Below are 20,782 nucleotides of genomic sequence, written 5' to 3'. Positions count from 1 at the left end.
GATGAATGCAACAATATTAGTCCAGCACATCAGTGAAGTTTGAGGGAAATCGGACAGTCCATTCAAAAGTTTGAATTTGAAAAGTTTCGGTGCCGTCATCGCTGGATGAGAAAACTACAACAGTTATAGTTGTGACGTCGGTGCAGAAAATATTTGGAGAATTCCACAAAATGTATTTATTTTTTAAATGAAAAGTACACATTTCCTGGACTTGTTTCTGACATATATTAAGGATAAAAGCGAAGAAATCATTAAGCAGGGGGTGAAGATATGGGATATGAGTTTTCTTCAATTCGTCTGCCCTCTGTACATATGAAATTTGTAAGATCGCAACTGCTGATCTACATTTTTAGCAAACATGTCGGAAAAAACTCCCAGCAGGAATCGAACCTGTCATCTACAACTTAAAATGTTGATCAGCAGTTGCGATTTTACAAATTTCATTTGTAGAGGGAAGACAAATTGAAGAAAACTCATAACTCATTATGTTAAGGGTATTTTCCCCATCTTCATAGTCACATACCAGGGAAAATCTTAATCATAAGAAGAGAAGACCGTGTTGCATATTTTGTTGCAGTAATTTTGTATGTGCATTTAATATACAATGTACACACAATATACATTCATTTGCATAATTTTATGGAATACATCGTGTATATTCACTCACTGATGCATTTAGGTATTTGTTTTATAGTACATCAATTTCCAATATTGCCCCGTATAGTGGCGAGTCATTCAATAAACGAGTATTATGACACTCCCATTTACTTTATTTTCCAGTTAGTTTATGTGTGCCTATGAACGATGAATCCCACAAACTAATGTCCTGCATGCCTTCATTGCAACAGACTAATACATAAAATACCATCTATGTTACGACAAGCGCTCGTAATATCACGTTGTTTGGTGAGTTCAGTATACATTTCAGTATACATATTCAGGAGCACAATTTGTGTTTTCGCAGTAGGGGGGTAGTTGCTTTCAGGGTAAGTGTTTCAGACATAACCATATTTGTATGAAACTCTTTCCCCACAGCCCTCAACAGTTCAAGCGTCCCTGAATTATCTGAAAATATCTTTTACCCTTAACTGAATGCTGCTAACTTCGACAGATATGTTTATGTATAAGTATATATACACACACATTCATATTTGCATATATATGTATATATATATATATATGTGTGTGTGTGTGTGTGTGTGTGTGTATCATATATTCTTAAAGCGTAATTTGAAGGTGAAACATTTTTCATTGTCAGCTTAGAATTAAAAATTTTCGAGTGCTAAGCATACTAAATCAAATTTTAGACAAAATTCAAGAATATATACTATTTTGAATGAATGATATCAAATATCGTAAATAAAAAAAATAGTTAGCTGCTCTGTTTTACTGGATCTATGTCAATTCATCGAAGCTGTGTATGAGATCACTTTGATGTTTACACGTGTATCAAAACTCTTACACGATTATGGATTTTCACTCTACCTCTGGAAATTAATGTCATTCCCCGTAACTGATCTCAATTGATTGGTCATTACTATGTGATTTCACTGTGCACACTAGGAATTGTTTCAACTCTTGATCATTGTAGAAATCTGATAATGTGCTCACCAGAGTTACAATGAAAGTCTACAGTACAGGGCACAGTATTATATTGTGAAAAGGCTTGATAGTATACATCAAATACATCAATGGGATGATCATGTAAAACACATCATTTTGCCTATATCCCGAAACGTTGGCCTCTTAACTAAGCTTCAGTATTTTTTACCAACTCGTGTATTGTTTACCCTGTATAACGCCTTAATCTTACCATATATATCGTATTGCAACATTATCTGGACAACCCACAAATGTAACACAGACCGTATACTTCTCCTACAGAAAAAAGCAATTCGAGTGTGCAGTCGAGCACGCTCTCGAGATCACACCGACCCATTGTTTTTCCAGCTTAAATCCCTTAAGATAAATGACATAAAATTTCTCCAAAAAGCTGTATTTATGTTTTGTCTCAAGTCAAACCTCTTGCCTCCAATATTCAACAGAATATTTCGGTCAAATTCAGAGATTCACTCTTATCCAACCAGACAATCCACAAATTTACATTTATTTAACCCCAAAACCGCACTCGCGCATCATTCTATCAGACACTCCGGCCCTGACACTTGGAATTCCCTTCCCACCGAAATTAAAAATATGACCACTATGTATTCATTTAAGAAGGCTGTAAAACTTCACCTCCTTAAGCAGTATTCCCCAGGATAACATTCTAATTCCTTTATTGTATTATAATCAAATGTACATGAATATGTACGTGGTACATGATGCATGTATGTGTGCATACATATATCGATTTATTTACCTATCCATATTATGAATATGAATATATATGTATGTCTAGGATGGGTATATCATGTATATTGTATGAGCATGTATATGTATGTGTACGATGTGCCTTACCATTACTGCGTACATAAAATAAGAACGATATATTTCATTCCATATCAGATAACAATATGTATAGGATACTTTGTATTCACACATTATTATTTTCATAGTGCATATTCGGTCATTACTCCGGCAAAGGCAACTGAACGTCTTAACTTTAATATCATTATCATATTGTATTTATCATCATTACTATTATTGTAAAGTAGTTGGAGTGGTACACATACACTCTGTAACTTTCCCTTTTCCCCCTACCCTTCCCTATTTTTCTCTTTCTCTATTCCCTATTCTATCCGGAGTAGGTAAGCATATAGTCTCCATACCGCCAAGCCTCGGTTTATTTTGGAGACCCTTCTGTTTAAGTTCCATAAGCTGTTTGTATTTAAATGTCTTGTGTAATTGTACTAAGAACTATGTGTCGATATACTGTTTGTCATAAATGACATGAACATAATCATATCTGATGTAACGGAATTAAGAAGAAATAAATCAAATCAAATCAAATCAAATCAAAAATCAAATTTCAATGAGACTTTATTGTCCCTTTGCGGTGTCTGCCCTGTTTACCTGATGTCGAGTCCTGATGAAACCAAAATAGAAGAGATTTGTAATTGCCCCCTTACACACACACACACACACACACATACATTCTATTATACAGATCTACACACACGCATTATACTTGTATTGCTGTGTATATGATATAATTTATGTATATGAAACAGACGGGCAAATGCCAATCATCTGTTCCTTTATTTACATTCTTAGTTTTCTGTAGTACATCAGTTTCAATGAGACTTTATCTTCCCTTTGTAGTGTATATGTATGTCCAGTAATAGCTGATGACTATTGATAATTGCTCTCTTACACACACACACACACACGCACACACAAACAAACAAATTCTGTAAAGAAAGGATGATGATTGGTAGTTGCCCATCTATATATATATATATATATATATATATATATATATATATGAAATTGTGTGTGATCTCTTCATTACGTTATTATTTCTTTGTCCGAATTTGGACATCACATTGGCAAGCTGTGCATTCAATTCGATCCAATATGAAATCATCTATAAATCTAATCGGAAAAAGAACGGCAAAAATTGCAAACAATTGCATGTCTTCAGGATCTTTTTCTTTTTTTACTTCAGTTTCTTTTTTAATAATCATGAATGCAACTCAAACATATACCACCACTAATGAGAATCAATCGATGAATTTGTGAAATAAAAAAGTTGTCCCTCATAAAAAGAGCAAGGGACATTCAATCAATATAATTTTTTTTCTCAAGTCCTTCAGTCTGTAGTGTCTCGGTCTCCCAAGAAATCATGAAAGCGCCATGTGCATCAAGTCTTCTGGAAAATTTTGTCAAGAATAAGCTTTTTACGAGAGCATTCGCAAAATACCACAATAAAAGTTCTGTAATGTAAAAAAACCTCCATACAATGATGTATTTCAGATCCACCATTTTTTTGTCAATTTGTATGAATTGTATGAAGCTAAAGCAAATAATGATACAACTACGTTAATTTCTTATCTCTCTCTCTCACTGTATTCAGTGTGTGTGTGTATGTGCAAGGAGCTCCTTGGTATGTGTATGTGTGTGTGTGTATGTGTGTGTGTTTGTACGTATGTGTAAAAAGCAGCAACCATCATAATCTCTCCCTACCAGCTTTTATCATATTTGTGGGCTTTTTGTGATACAGACAGAATACCTATCAGTAAAGTCATAATGGTGAATGAGTATTGATTACCAGTAGAGCTTTGGAAGTTTAAGGTTTGTTCTCGGGGATCAGTCATACACCGTACTTTCTTTTTCTGTTGTCTGTTTTTCCCCTGTGCTTTTAGAGGTACATCAAACTTTCGAGCCCTCTGCTCAGTTACTAGTACATGTTTTAGTGTGAAACTAAGTGGGTGGTTCAAGTCCTTTTTCTTTCATCGTAACTTTGAAATCTGAAAATTGTCGAGGTTGTCCACCCCTATATTTGGAATATAAAGCGCCGAGTTTTATTCACCACTCGCTCATTTTCCTAAGAAGCCATCCCTTGGGGTACACCATTTCGATCATCTTGGCAGATTGGAAGGCGCTTCGTTTCTCTGCTGGTAAAATGAATGCCTCCAGCTCGCTATTTGACCCGACCACCACTATGTACGTGTCGTTTGGAGTTTTCGGTATTCTCGACAACGGGCTCGTTCTCATTGTCATCGCACGCGTCAAAGATCTCCAAGATGCCACAAACCTACTGATAGCCAATCAATCGCTGATCGATTTGTTGACAGCTCTGTTCCTTCTCGCGATCCCCTTGACTTCTGGCACTTTCCCCACCAACAACCCTTTATTAGACCGCCTCGTGTGTAAGGTGTGGCTGACTTGGTATCCTTTTTGGGCGTTGATAGCAGCGAGTGGCGCCAACCTCGTTGTCATCACTGTGGAGCGCTTTTATGCTATCAGTCACCCCATTCGCTACCGCCAGATCGTTGGCGTTAAAAGAATCCCACTGCTAGCATCTGTTCCATGGATATATGGAATAGCCTCTCACGCTCACTTTTTCGTTTGGGCCACCGTCAAAGAGCGTACTTGTGTGATTAACATGCCAAACGCGGTAATTTCACAGGCTGTCGGAATTGCAACATTTGTATTCAACTTTCTCGGGCCCTCCTGTTCCATGGCTGTCCTTTACGCACTGATAGCAAAAAAGCTTCGGCACCAGTTACGCGAACAATCCACCGGAGCTAACCTTCGCGAACGCGCCCGACAAAATGTCCTCAAAACCCTCTTTGTCGTCTGCGCCTGCTACGTGCTTTGTTGGGCGCCAAACGACATTTACTCCCTCTTGCACTACCTCACAGGTCTCGTGAAATTCGACTTCGGAATTATACATAGTTTCACTATCATTTTGGCCTTTGCAAACATATGGATCAACCCCATTATCTACTCATTCAGGTACGAGAAATTTCGGAAGCATTTGAAGATCTTGCTGTGTCGTCGGTTTGTGCCGAAAATGCCAGTCGTGTCCGTGTCTGAAAATAGTGCAAAGGAGGTGTAACCACACACAGGAAAGTCCTTCATCGTCAACCGGTAATATCATGTGTATGAAGGAAGGCCTATCTCTCTCTCTCTCTCTCTTTAAATCTGTCTCTTCATTTTAGTCACTTTCAATATAAGAAGCTGAGGGATCGTGACTCACAGGATATGAACACAGACTCTTAACTTTTCGGTCTCCAATTCGAGTTCACTGGTGACTGAGGCAGTGCCCATTATAGGAAAGGCATTATTAAACACCCTCGCTGCCTAGTCCCTAAAAAGGTACTTAATCCATTTTTAAATATTTGCTTGCAATCATCTTAGTGTATCCTTAAGAATAATGTGTGAAGTAAACAACATTTCAAATCATCCTCACAATCGGGAAATGAATATAACCAGCTTCTGTATGATATTTAGGATTAGCACCTGCGATTCATTTGCCCCACGCTTTAAGTTACATTATTTTTAGAATTTATTGTTCCATACTCCGCATGTGATACAATTTTAATATCCATCTAATTTCAAGAGAGAAAGATATAGTTCAAGCGATCAAGGTAGGACAATTAAACACATGAATTTAACAAACACTATAGGGAAATATAGTGGGCAAGTCGCCAATATTCCACTTATACATGAATATTCAATCGCGATACACATACAATCTGACACTTATCGCAAAAATTCTTACTGGAAACAAACGATTCATTTGTATGGTCCAAGATATGTGCATGATTTATTATCTTCAAGACTATACTTATTCTAAATTAAAGACAGAGAATCAATAACATATTTTTGGCCTTCGAGCGATTTCCACAGATCAGCGTTCCCTATATAATTAAAGTGAGGTAATAACATAATCGCATACAGAGAATGAATAGTTTCATTCTCTGTATCCACTCCAACAATGTCCAAAGCCCTAGTCTTGCATTGGGAAAGATATTTCAATTTATAAATAACCCCAGCATTCCTAGATTACATTTTAGCATGAACAATCAACATGAACTTTCCATGAAAGATTGCAATCAATATATACCTTGCTAAGAAGTTCGTGGAATTTATCTGTTTTAACTACAATTCCATTCACTCAACACTAGGCCTGGGTTTATCTTTATCGTATCACTAACCGTCATATAATTTGTTTTATTAAAGTTAAGAGATGTAATGCATTCGCCTGAATCCATTCAAATACTATTATCGGGTACAATATATTAAGGTAGTGTTCAAGAAATTAAACAGTTTATAAAGATTAGAATGAGAAATTTAAAAGAGACGAAAAGACAGCGCGGAGGATGAGTTGCAGAAGTCATTGATATATAAGATATGAAAGAGGTTATTTCAAAGTCAGATTAATGTAACAAACTGGATTTTCCCTGTAAGATAAACTTGTAAGCCACTCCAAAGCCATTCCACGAATACCATAGGAACCGATAATGATTTAGCTTAGGATAATTTTACTGGGTGATAATTTCCCGACTCATTCATTCTATTATCCGTCTTGTAATGGATATCCTCGGCTATTTGAATTCAACTGGGCACAATACCAGTTAAGGACAAATTAAGATTGTGTTCTAATAGTGAGAGCATTTCATTTACAATACATTTTATGAGACAATTAGAAACCGCCGTGACCTGCACATTTTTAAGAGTTCAGGCTGTTGACAATCCAGTTGTTGATGTCTAAGACCTCTACTTCGAGTGGAGGGGGAAAAGTAGAAACTGAGGACTGGAATTTAAGTTGATACGAATGGAAAGATCTATGAATTACGGGAATATTGCGTGCTAGATTCGGACCAATTAATGTCGACATAGAAAGAATATTCCCCATCATGTTACTTCCTTGCCTTCAAAGACAAATTTATCTACAATTATGTTTTCCATATTTTTTTATAGATTAGCAGTCTATTACTTGCCAGGAATATTAAAAAATCTGATCTGCGCAATTCAAATAGAGAATAAAAACAATCCTATCTCGCTTTACGCAACAGAAATGTGAGGGTGTTCAGACATTTTATGTTTTGGGCCCTGTGTTATCAAAAGATATAATGATTTTAAATTTCACTAACACACGTGCAGGCTGCCAAGACTAATGATAGAAATCAACTTTATAATCAATTCTAATTCTTCATAAAACAGGGCCCTGATGTACTGAAATTAATTTGATTTTGTATTATATCAATTATATAAAAAAAAAACAAAGCATTTTTTTTCTCTGTTTGTATATCTAAGTGGAAGGGTTTTAAATATCCAGAACGAACAAGTGAAAAGTTCAGAAATATGCGTGCGGCATAAATCTTGAATTGTCATGTCTGAAAGCTCACCTGTATGGTGTAGGAGGATTGTAAAACAAACTAAGGTTAGTGTCAAAGGAAAATGAAACCAACAATACATGAGAGTTGAGTGAATGCAGCAATATTAGTCCAGCACATCAGTGAAGTTTGAGGGAAATCGGACAGTCCATTCAAAAGTTTGAATTTGAAAAGTTTCGGTGCCGTCATCGCTGGATGAGAAAACTACAACAGTTATACTTGTGACGTCGGTGCAGAAAATATTTGGAGAATTCCACAAAATGTATTTATTTTTTAAATGAAAAGTACACATTCCCTGGACTTGTTTTTGACATATATTAAGGATAAAAGCGAAGAAATCATTAAGCAGGGGTGAAGATATGGGATATGAGTTTTCTTCAATTTGTCTGCCCTCTGTACACATGAAATTTGTAAGATCGCAACTGCTGATCTACATTTTTAGCAAACATGTCGAAAAAACCCCCCCGGCAGGAATCGAACCTGTCATCTACTACTTAGAATGTAGATCAGCAGTTGCGATTTTACAGATTTCATTTGTAGAGGGCAAACATGTTGAAGAAAACTTATACCATATAATATTAAGTGTATTATTATTCCCCCATTCTCATCCTCCGACTCTAGTCACATACCAGTGCGAATATTTATTATAAAAAAAGAGGAGTCGAGACCGTGTTGAATATTTTGTTGCATTAATTTTGTATGTGCATTTAATCTACACACAATATACGTTCATTTGTATAATTCTATAGAATACATTGTGTATATTCACTCACTGATTTTATAGTACATCAATTTCCAATATTGTAGTGGCGAGTCATTCAATAAACGAGTATTATGACACTCACATTTACTTGATTTTCCAGTTAGTTCATGTGTGCCTACGAACGATGAATCACACAAACTAATCTTCTGCATTCGTTTTTTTCCTTCATTGCAACAGACTAATACATAAAATACCATCTATGTTACGACAAGTATACATTTCACTATTCCTCTAGGAGCACAATTTGTGTTTTCGCGGGGGGGGGGGGGTAGCTGCTCTCAGGGTAAGTGTTTTAGACATAACCATATTTGTATGAAACTCTTTCCCCACAGCCCTCTACAGTTCAAGCGTTCCTGAATTATCTGAAAATATCTTTTACCCTTAACTGGATGCTGCTAACTTCGACAAATATGTTTATGTATAAGTATATATACACATACATACATATTTGCATATATATGTATATATACATATATGTATATATATATATATATATATATATATATATATATATTATCTTGGAACTTTCAACGTGTTGGACTTTGAATGTTGTAATTATAAGAGGAAAGAGTCTCAAGTACGCCATGGATCCAACGAGAAGTTTTTATTACAATAAAAAAACTTCTCGTTATACAAATATGTAATAAAAAACTTCTCGTTTGATCCATGGAGTACTTGAGACTCTTTCTTTATATATATATACATATATTATATATATATATATTCTTAAAGCGTAATTTGAAGGTGAAAAATTTTTCATTGTCAGTTTAGAATTAAAAAAATTCGAGTGCTAAGCATACTAAATCAAATTCTAGACAAAATTCAAAAATATATTCTATTTTGAATGAATGAATGATATCAAATATCGTAAATGAAAAAAATAGTTAGCTGCTCTGTTTTACTGGATCTATGTCAATTCATCGAAGCTGTGTATGAGATCACTTTGATGTTTACACGTGTATCAAAACTCTTACTCGATTATGGATTTTGACTCTACCTCTGGAAATTAATGTCATTCCCCGCAACTGATCTCAATTGATTGGTCATTACTATGTGATTTCACTGTGCACACTAGGAATTGTTTCAACTCTTGCTCATTGTAAAAATCTGATAATATGCTCACCAGAGTTACAGTGAAAGTCTATACAGTACAGGGCACAGTATTATATTGTGAAAAGGCTTGATAGTATACATCAAATACATCAATGGGATGATCATGTAAAACACATCATTTTGCCTATATCCCGAAACGTTAGCCTGTTAACTAAGCTTCAGTATTTTTTACCAACTCGTGTATTGTTTACCCTGTATAACGCCTTAATCTTACCATATATATCGTATTGCAACATTATCTGGGCAACCCACAAATGTAACACAGACCGTATACTTCTTTTACAGAAAAAAGCAATTCGAGTGTGCAGTCGAGCACGCTCTCGAGATCACACCGACCCATTGTTTTTCCAGCTTAAATCCCTTAAGATAAATGACATAAATTTTCTCCAAAAAGCTGTATTTATGTTTTGTCTCAAGTCAAACCTCTTGCCTCCAATATTCAACAGAATATTTCTATCAAATTCAGAGATTCACTCTTATCCAACCAGACAATCCACAAATTTACATTTATTTAACCCCAAAACCGCACTCGCGCATCATTCTATCAGACACTCCGGCCCTGACACTTGGAATTCCCTTCCCATCGAAATTAAAAATATGACCACTATGTATTCATTTAAGAAGGCTGTAAAACTTCACCTCCTTAAGCAGTATTCCCCCAGGATAACATTCTGATTCCTTTATTGTATTATAATCAAATGTATATGAATATGTACGTGGTACATGATGCATGTATGTGTGCATACATATATCGATTTATTTACCTATCCATATTATGAATATGAATATATATGTATGTATAGGATGGGTACATCATGTATATTGTATGAGCATGTATATGTATGTGTACGATGTGCCTTACCATTACTGCGTACATAAAATAAGAATGATATATTTCATTCCATATCAGATAACAATATGTATAGGATACTTTGTATTCACACATTATTATTTTCATAGTGCATATTCGGTCATTACTCCGGCAAAGGCAACTGAACGTCTTAACTTTAATATCATTATCATATTGTATTTATCATCATTACTATTATTGTAAAGTAGTTGGAGTGGTACACATACACTCTGTAACTTTCCCTTTTCCCCCTACCCTTCCCTATTTTTCTCTTTCTCTATTCCCTATTCTATCCAGAGTAGGTAAGCATATAGTCTCCATACCGTCAAGCTTCGGCTTATTTTGGAGACCCTTCTGTTTAAGTTCCATAAGCTGTTTGTATTTAAATGTCTTGTATAATTGTACTAAAAACTATGTGTCGATATATACTGTTTGTCATAAATGACATGTACATAATCATATCTGATGTAACGGTATTAAGCAGAAATAAATCAAATCAAATCAAATCAAAAATCAAATTTCAATGAGACTTTATTGCCCCTTTGTGGTGTCTGTCCTGTTTACCTGATGTCGATTCCTGATGAAACCAAAAATAGAAGAGATTTGTAATTGCCCCCTTACACACGCGCACACACACACATTCTATTATGCAGATCTACACACACGCATATATATAAAACATTATACTTGTATTGCTGTGTATATTATATGTATATGAAACAGACAGGTAAATGCCAATCATCTGTTCCTTTATTTACATTCTCAGTTTTATGTAGTACATCAGTTTCAATGAGACTTTATCTTCCCTTTGTAGTGTACATGTATGTCCAGTAATAGCTTATGACTATTGATAATTGCTCTCTTACACACACACACACACACACACACACAAACAAACAAATTCTGTAAAGAAAGGATGATGATTGGTAGTTGCCCATCTATATATATATATATATATATATATATATATATATATATGAAATTGTGTGTGATCTCTTCATTACGTTATTATTTCTTTGTGCGAATTTGGACATCACATTGACAAGCTGTGCATTCAATTCGATCCAATATGAAATCATCCATAAATCTAATAGAAAAAAGAACGGCAAAAAATTGCAAACGATTGCATGTCTTCAGGATCTTTTTTTTTTTTACTTCAGTTTCTTTTTTTATAATCATGAATGCAACTCAAACATATACCACCACTAATGGGAATCAATCGATGACTTTGCGAAATGAAAAAGTTGTCCCTCATAAAAAGAGCAAGGCATATTCAATCAATATTGTTGCTCAAGTTCTTCAGTCTGTAGTGTCTCGGTCTCCCAAGAAATCATGAAAGCGCCATGTGCATCAAGTCTTCTTGAAATTTTCGTCAAGAATAAGCTTTTTACGAGAGCATTCGCAAAATACCGCAATAAAAGTTTCTGTAATGTAAAAAAACCTCCATACAATGATGTATTTCAGATCCACCATTTTTTGTCAATTTGTATGAATTTTATGAAGCTTAAGCAAATAATGATACAACTACGTTAATTTCTTATCTCTCTCTGTCACTGTATTCAGTGTGTGTGTGTATGTGCAAGGAGCTCCTTGGTATGTGTATGTGTGTGTGTGTGTGTATGTGTGTGTGTTTGTATGTATGTGTAAAAAGCAGCAACCATCATAACCTCTACCTACCAGCTTTTATCATATTTGTGGGCTTTTTGTGATACAGACAGAATACCTATCAGTAAAGTCATAATGGTGAATGAGTATTGATTACCAGTAGAGCTTTGGAAGTTTGTGATTTGTTCTCGGGGATCAGTCATACACCGTACTTTCTTTTTCTGTTGTCTGTTTTTTCCCTTGTGTTTTTAGAAGTACATCAAACTTTCGAGCCCTCTGCTCAGTTACTAGTACATGTTTTAATGTGAAACTAAGTGGGTGGTTGAATTCCTTTTTCTTTCATCGTAACTTTGAAATCTGAAAATTGTCGAGGATGTCCATCCCTATGTTTGGCATATAAAGCGCCGAGTTTTATTCACCACTTGCTCATTTTCCCAAGAAGCCATCCCTTGGGGTACACCATTTCGATCATCTTGGCAGATTGGAAGGCGCTTCGTTTCTCTGCTGGTAAAATGAATGCCTCCAGCTCGCTATTTGACCCGACCACCACTATGTACGTGGCGTTTGGAGTTTTCGGTGTTCTCGACAACGGGCTCGTTCTCATTGTCGTCGCACGCGTCAAAGATCTCCAAGATGCCACAAGCCTACTGATAGCCAATCAATCGCTGATCGATTTGTTGACAGCTCTGTTCCTTCTCGCGATCCCCTTGGCCTCTGGCACTTTCCCCACCAGCAACCCTTTATTAGACCGCCTCGTGTGTAAGGTGTGGCTGACTTGGTATCCTTTTTGGGCGTTGATAGCAGCGAGTGGCGCCAATCTCGTTGTCATCACTGTGGAGCGCTTTTATGCGATCAGTCACCCCATTCGCTACCGCCAGATCGTTGGCGTTAAAAGAATCCCACTGCTAGCATCTGTTCCATGGATATATGGAATAGCTTCTCACGCTCACGTTTTCCTTTGGGCCACCGTCAAAGAGCGTACTTGTGTGATTAACATGCCAAACGCGGTAATTTCACATGCTGTCGGAATTGCAACATTTGTATTCAACTTTCTCGGGCCCTCCTGTTCCATGGCTGTCCTTTACGCACTGATAGCAAAAAAGCTTCGGCACCAGTTACGCGAACAATCCACCGGAGCTAACCTTCGCGAACGCGCCCGACAAAATGTCCTCAAAACCCTCTTTGTCGTCTGCGCCTGCTACGTGCTTTGTTGGGCGCCAAACGACATTTACACCCTCCTGCACTACCTCACAGGTCTCGTGAAATTCGACTTAGGAATTATACATAGTTTCACTATCATTTTGGCCTTTGCAAATATATGGATCAACCCCATTATCTACTCATTCAGGTACGAGAAATTTCGGAAGCATTTGAAGATCTTGCTGTGTCGTCGGATAGTGCCGAAAATGCCAGTCGTGTCCTTGTCTGAAAATAGTGCAAAGGAGGTGTAACCACACAGGAAAGTGCTTCATCGTCAACGGGTAATATCATGTGTACGAAGGAAGGCCTATCTCTCTCTCTCTCTTTAAATCTGTCTCTTCATTTTAGTCACTTTCAATATAAGATGCTGAGGGATCGTGACTAACAGGATATGAACACAGACTCTTAACTTTTCGGTCTCCAATTCGAGTTCGCTGGTGACTGAGGCAGTACCCATTATAGGAAAGGCATTATTAAACACCCTTGCTACCGAGTCCCTAAAAAGGTACTTAATCCATACTTAATATATTTGCTTGCAATCATCTTAGTGTATCCTTAAGAATAACGTGTGAAGTACTTGTAGTATTATGTTATTATTTTGTAAATTTAAAATTGGGGGTTGAGAAGGGTTGAAGTAGTTTGATTTATACAATGTATAGGGTTATAAAGAATTGATATATTGTATATGTATTGTGTAATAGATATGTAGGGTGTTGTTTGTTTTCATTGTGCTTATCATAGACGTAATCATGTAATTGTGATGTAAACTATGTGAACTGTTACGATCATTTTGTTGCAATGTAATGCCAGTGGAAGCCAAATTTCTATGTCTGACATAGACCAATAAAGAATGAATGAAGTACACAAAATTTCAAATCATCCTCACAATCGGGAAAAGAATATAACCAGCTTCTGTATGATATTTAGGATTAGCACCTGCAATTCATTTGCTCCACGCTTTAAGTTACTTTATTTTTAGAATTCATTCATCCATACTCCGCATGTGATACAATTTTAATATCCATCTAATTTCAAGAGAGAAAGATATAGTTCCAGCGATCAAGGTAGGACAATTAAACACATGAATTTAAGAAACTGCAGACTTTGAGATCTTTATTGAAGGAACTCGGAGAACTTGATTGAATCTGAGCAGAATCTATAAATTCCAAAATAAAGGGCCTGTTTAGCAGAAGCACTTGTCTTAAAAGCGAAAACAGTGCATATGTGTGAAAAGTGATTGATTCCATTTTGTCTTGTACAGAGTAAATATGAATATCATCTTTTTTAAAACAAACACTACAGGAAAATATAGTGGGCAAGTCGCCAATATTCCACTTATACATGAATATTCAATCGCGATACACATACAATCTGACACTTATCGCAACAATTCTTACTGGAAACAAACGATTCATTTGTATGATCCAAGATATGTGCATGATTTATTATCTTCAAGACTATACTCATTGTAAATTTAAGACAGAGAATCAACAAAGTATTTTTGGCCTTTGAGCGATTTCCCCAGATCAGCGTTCCCTAATTCAAGTGAGGTAATAACATAATCGCATACAGAGAATGAAATAGTTTCATTCTCTGTATCCATTCCAACAATGTCCAAAGCCCCTTGCATTGGGAAAGATATTTCAATTTATAAATAACCCCATCATTCCTTAGATTACAATTTAGCATGAACAATCAACATGAACTTTCCGTGAAAGATTGCAATCAATATATACCTTGCTAAGAAGTTCGTGGAATTTATCTGTTTTAACTACAATTCCATTCACTCAACACTAGGCCTGGGCTTATCTTTATCGTATCACTAATCGTCATATAATTTGTTTTATTAAAGTTAAGAGATGTAATGCCTTCGTCTGAATCCATTCAAATACTATTATCGGGGATACAATATATCAAGGTAGTGTTCAAGAAATTAAACAGTTTATAAAGATTAGAATGAGAAATTTAAAAGAGACGAAAAGACAGCGAGGAGGATGAGTTGCAGAAGTCATTGATATATAAGATATGAAAGAGGTTATTTCAAAGTCAGATTAATGTAACAAACTGGATTTTCCCAGTAAGATAAACTTGTGAGCCACTCCAAAGCCATTCCACGAATACCATAGGAACCTATAATGATTTAGCTTAGGATAATTTTACTGGGTGATAATTTCCCGACTCATTAATTCTATTATCCGTCTTGTAATGGATATCCTCGGCTATTTGAATTCAACTGGGCACAATACCAATAAGGACAAATTAAGAGTGTTTTCTAATGGTGAGAGCATTTCATTCACAATACATTTTATGAGACAATTAGAAACCGCCGTGACCTGCACTCTTTAATGAGTAGAAACTGAGGACTGGAATTTAAGTTGATATGAATGGAAAGATCTATGAAGTACAGGAATATTGCGTGCTAGATTCGGACCAATTAAAGGACAAGTTCACCTTCATGTACATGTGGATTGAGTGAACGCAACAATATTAGCAGAACACATCAGTGAAAGTTTGAGGAAAATCCGACAATCCGTTCAAAAGTTATGATTTTTTTAAGTATCTGCACAATTACTGCTGGATGAGAAGACTACCACAGTGTGTGATGTCACATGCGTACAATGATATAATGAAAATAAAAAGAGAATTTCACAAAATTTTACTTTTTGAATAAAGTGCACATTTCTTGGACTTATTACTGATGTATGTTAAGGATAATATTTTTCCCCTTGCCTTCTGAAAGATAGAAGTCGAGTGTTCTTTTGTTATGCGAGAAAAGTGAAAATAAGGTAAATTTTCTTTATACTTTCTTTATACCGTTGTACTCATGTGACATCACAAGCTATAGTAGTCTTCTCATCCAGCCATGACTGAGCAGAAACTTTAAAAATTCATAACTTTTGAACGGATTGTCGGATTTTCCTCAAACTCTCACTGATGTGTTCTACTATTATTGCTGCATTCACTCAACCCATATGTCTATGAAGGTGAACTTGTCCTTTAATGTCGACATAGAAAGAATATTCCCCATCATGTCACCACCTTGCCTTCAAAGACAATTTTATCAACAATCATGTTTTCCATACTTTTTTTTTTTATAGATTAACAGTCTATTACTTGCCTGGAATATTAAAAAAATCTGATCTGCGCAATTCAAATAGAGAATCCTATCTCGCTTTACGCAACAAGAACGTGAAAGTGTTCAGACATTTTATGTTTTGGGCCATGTTTTATCAAAAGGTATAATCGATTTTAAATTTCCTTAACAAACAGGCTGCCGTAGACTTATGATAGAAATCAACTTTATAATCAATTCTAATTCTTCATAAAACAGGGCCCTGATGTACTGAAATTAATTTGATTTTGTATTATATCATTTATATTTAAAAAAACAAAGCATGTTTTTTTTCTGTTTGTATATCTAAGTGGAAGGGTTTTAAATATTCAGAATGAGCAAGTGAAAAGTTCAGAAATATGCGTGCGGCATAAATCTTGAATTGTCATGTCTGAAAGCTCACCTGTATGGTGTAGGAGGATTGTAAAACAAGCTAAGGTTAGTGTCAAAGGGAAATGAAACCTGAGAGTTGAGTGCATGCAGCAGTATTAGTCCAGCACATCAGTGAAGTTTGAGGGAAATCGGACAGTCCATTCAAAAGTTTGAATTTGAAAAGTTTCGGTGCCGTGTAGTTGTGACGTCGGTGCAGAAAATATTTGGAGAATTCCACAAAATTTATTCATTTTTAAAATGAAAAGTACACATTCCCTGGACTTGTTTCTGACATATATTAAGGATAAAAGCGAAGAAATCATTAAGCAGGGGGTGAAGATATGGGATATGAGTTTTCTTCAATTTGTCTGCCCTCTGTACATATGAAATTTGTAAGATCGCAACTGCTGATCTACATTTTTAGCAAACATGTCGAAAAAAACCCAGCAGGAATCGAACCTGTCATCTACTACTTAAAATGTAGATCAGCAGTTGCGATTTTACAGATTTCATTTGTAGAGGGCAGACATATTGAAGAAAACTTATACCATATAGTATTAAGTGCATTATCATTCCCCCATCCTCATCCTCCGACTCTAGTCACATACCAGTGCGAATATTTATTATAAAAAAAGAGGAGTCGAGACCGTGTTGTATATTTTGTTGCATTAATTTTGTATGTGCATTTAATCTACACATAATATGCATTCATTTGTATAATTTTATAGAATACATTGTGTATATTCACTCACTGATGCATTTAGGTATTTGTTTTATACTACATCACTTTCCAATATTGCCCCGTAGTGGCGAGTCATTCAATAAACGAGTATTATGACACTTACATTTACTTTATTTTCCAATTAGTTTATGTGTGCCTACGAACGATGAATCCCACAAACTAATCTCCTGCATTCCTTCATTGCAACAGACTAATACATAAAATACCATCTATGTTACGACAAGCGCTCGTAATATCACGCTGTTTGGCGAGTTCAGTATACATTTCAGTATACATTTCAGGAGCACAATTTGTGTTTTCGCAGTAGGGGGGTAGTTGCTTTCAGGGTAAGTGTTTTAGACATAACCATATTTGTATGAAACTCTTTCCCCACAGCCCTCAACAGTTCAAGCGTTCCTGAATTATCTGAAAATGTCTTTTACTCAAGTGAATGCTGCTAATTTCGACAAATATGTTTATGTATAAGTATATATACACACACATTCATATTTGCATTACATACATATGTATTCTTCAAGCGTAATTTGAAGGTGAAAAATTTTTCATTGTCCGTTTAAAATTAAAAAATTTCGAGTGCTAAGCATACTAAATCAAATTTTAGACAAAATTCAAAAATATGTTCTATTTTGAATGAATGAATGATATCAAATATCGTAAATGAAAAAACTAGTTAGCTGCTCTGGTTTACTGGATCTATGTCAATTTATCGAAGCTGTGTATGAGATCACTTTGATGTTTACACGTGTATCAAAACTCTTACTCGATTATGGATTTTGACTCGACCTCTGGAAATTAATGTCATTCCCCGCAACTGATCTCAATTGGTTGGTCATTACTATGTGATTTCACTGTGCACACTAGGAATTGTTTCAACTCTTGATCATTGTAGAAATCTGATAATGTGCTCACCAGAGTTACAATGAAAGTCTATACAGTACAGGGCACAGTATTATATTGTGAAAAGGCTTGATTGTATACATCATTTTCAATGAGACTTTATTGTCCCTTTGTGGTGTCTGTCCTGTTTACCTGATGTCTAGTATTCCTGATGAAACCAAAATAGAAGAGATTTGTAATTGCCCCCTTACACACGCACCCACACACATTCTATTATACAGATCTACACACACGCATATATATAAAACATTATACTTGTATTGCTGTGTTTATTATATATGTGGATGAAACAGACGGGCAAATGCCCATCATCTGTTCCTTTATTTACATTCTTAGTTTACTGTAGTACATCAGTTTCAATGAGACTTTATCTTCCCTTTGTAGTGTACATGTATGTCCAGTAATAGCTGATGACTATTCCTGATAATTGCTCTCTTACACACACACACACACACACACACACACAAACACATTCTGTAATTAAAGGATGATTGGTAGTTGCCCATCTATATATATATATATATATATATATATATATATATATATATATATATATATATATATATATATATATATACACACATTAAAAAATACACACAGCACTCAGTAATGTAATGTATATGTACATCTGTATGTGTATCCATATAACACACAACACAACACTCTACAAAGAAGCAAAGCAGCCATCAATTCAAGCATAAAACAATTCATGCACGAACATATACATTCATCATTCACTTTCATTTTCCTGGTCACTGACTCTTACAGAGACGGGTGAGAGGCTAATAAAACCATATATCACACTGTCAAATATTGTTAGAGGAATTCAGTCTATTTTCACTGATATTTGAGCAATAATTGGCTTCTTTGCCTGCACAATCATTTTTACAACACAATTGCCACTCCACTGTCATGCAAGAGTATCATACACAACCCCCAACCCCTATAATTGTTTCCCTTTTTTTCAAACAGGGAGAGGGGTGACATACAGTCCCAGGTACTTACATTGCTGTGGGGGCATGGACGCATTTATGGTCCACCTCAAGAACAGGCCTCACTTTAATATCAGTCTTCCAGTCACTTTGTCAACCATGTCTCATACAGGCAGTGATGCACACTACATTTGGTTGTGGATATCGCTGCAATCCAGTAATATGAATATGCACGCCTAGCATTAATGCCAGGTCAAGATGAGTTGTGCATTAAAATGAACATAACAGTACATGGATGAACTGATCAACAAGACGACCACAAAAATTGTCAAAAAAACAATCCTACTCATCATTCAGTGAAAGTTTATACTGCTACGGCTATGTGCCACTTCAGGGTACAACGGGTGCTGAATGATGTATACCAATCAATAAATACCTTTCTTGATTAGATTTTACTGAAAAGGAGAAGATAAACATGATTATATCTAGGTACAGGAGAAAAATTTGAAATAAATCATGTTCCCTAAAGCCTCACACAGCAGGGGTGTGGGATCAATAAAGAATATACAAGTCCACATGAGCATTCAGTACTGGAATAAGCTTGTAAGAGTATCATCCATAAGTAGTTAACATTAATGAACCCATGTTATCCATGTGACTATATAATTATATCTAAATGATACACAACAGATTCAAATTCCTCTTTATTTCACATTTTGTTTCATTCATTTTTTTTTCAACACTGTAGAAAACTAGTAACTCCATATAGCTCTCTCTACATTTGCAAGAAACACACACCAATAAAATCATCAAAATAAAAAGTGTCAACATCTGGATGTACTGTCGCAGAATGTGAATGAAAATAAATTCTCAACAGACTGCCAACAATCACGGAAGCAAGTCTGTAGTCTGATAAAGATCATGATGGAAAATGTGACGAATCAACTTAGTCCGAGGTTTGCAACCACTCTTATTTGGCAATTGTAAGATGAAAGTCCTCACTTCTACGCGCACATCTACACTTGTCACAAAATACTGAAATGTCTTTACTTGCAAACTTTGTAAATACAAGTTGTATGCCAAGTTTCACGCTTCATTACGACAGGTGTTCACGTGAGTTTGAAAGGGTCTTTGTTGATCAAGCTACGGCACAGCCTGGATCTTAAAAACGACAATGACACGGCACACTGTAATGATTACGACCGAACCGGATGTCGGGAAACCATCAAGAAAGGAGAACCGTCAAGTTGCAGCTGGGCAACTCTACACCATCGATTTGGCAATATATGAATATATCACACGTCTATGCAACTGCCATTTCTAGTGAGGTTGAATACGTATTCACGTGAAACATTGCTGAAAGCTATTCCTCTCATGGGGACCAATTAGATCACATGAAACATAGA

General features: G+C 35.7%; 2 protein-coding genes across 2 annotated transcripts; both read left to right on the top strand.

The window, feature by feature from the left end:
* Positions 1–4,567: 4,567 nt before the first annotated feature.
* Positions 4,568–5,506, top strand: LOC139712809 (somatostatin receptor type 4-like). The gene has a single exon (XM_071624600.1). It carries the CDS (start codon positions 4,568–4,570, stop codon positions 5,504–5,506), a length of 939 nt encoding a protein of 312 aa, XP_071480701.1.
* A 7,127-nt stretch (positions 5,507–12,633) lies between these two features.
* Positions 12,634–13,572, top strand: LOC139712808 (somatostatin receptor type 4-like). The gene has a single exon (XM_071624599.1). The coding sequence runs from the start codon at positions 12,634–12,636 to the stop codon at positions 13,570–13,572; it is 939 nt and encodes a 312-aa protein (XP_071480700.1).
* Positions 13,573–20,782: the final 7,210 nt, after the last annotated feature.

This window comes from Diadema antillarum, unplaced genomic scaffold, assembly GCF_040938485.1.
Source record: "Diadema antillarum isolate AM-2024a unplaced genomic scaffold, OU_Dant_1.0 seq00001860_RagTag, whole genome shotgun sequence".
In the NCBI taxonomy this organism is placed as follows: domain Eukaryota; kingdom Metazoa; phylum Echinodermata; class Echinoidea; order Diadematoida; family Diadematidae; genus Diadema; species Diadema antillarum.
The sequence above is the reverse complement of the archived record's forward strand: the minus strand, read 5'-3'. Positions and strand labels throughout refer to the sequence as shown.

Bases quoted from the DNA above. Each gene is read 5' to 3' on its own strand.
- LOC139712809 (XM_071624600.1), top strand. From the start codon at position 4,568: ATGAATGCCTCCAGCTCGCTATTTGACCCGACCACCACTATGTACGTG.
- LOC139712808 (XM_071624599.1), top strand. From the start codon at position 12,634: ATGAATGCCTCCAGCTCGCTATTTGACCCGACCACCACTATGTACGTG.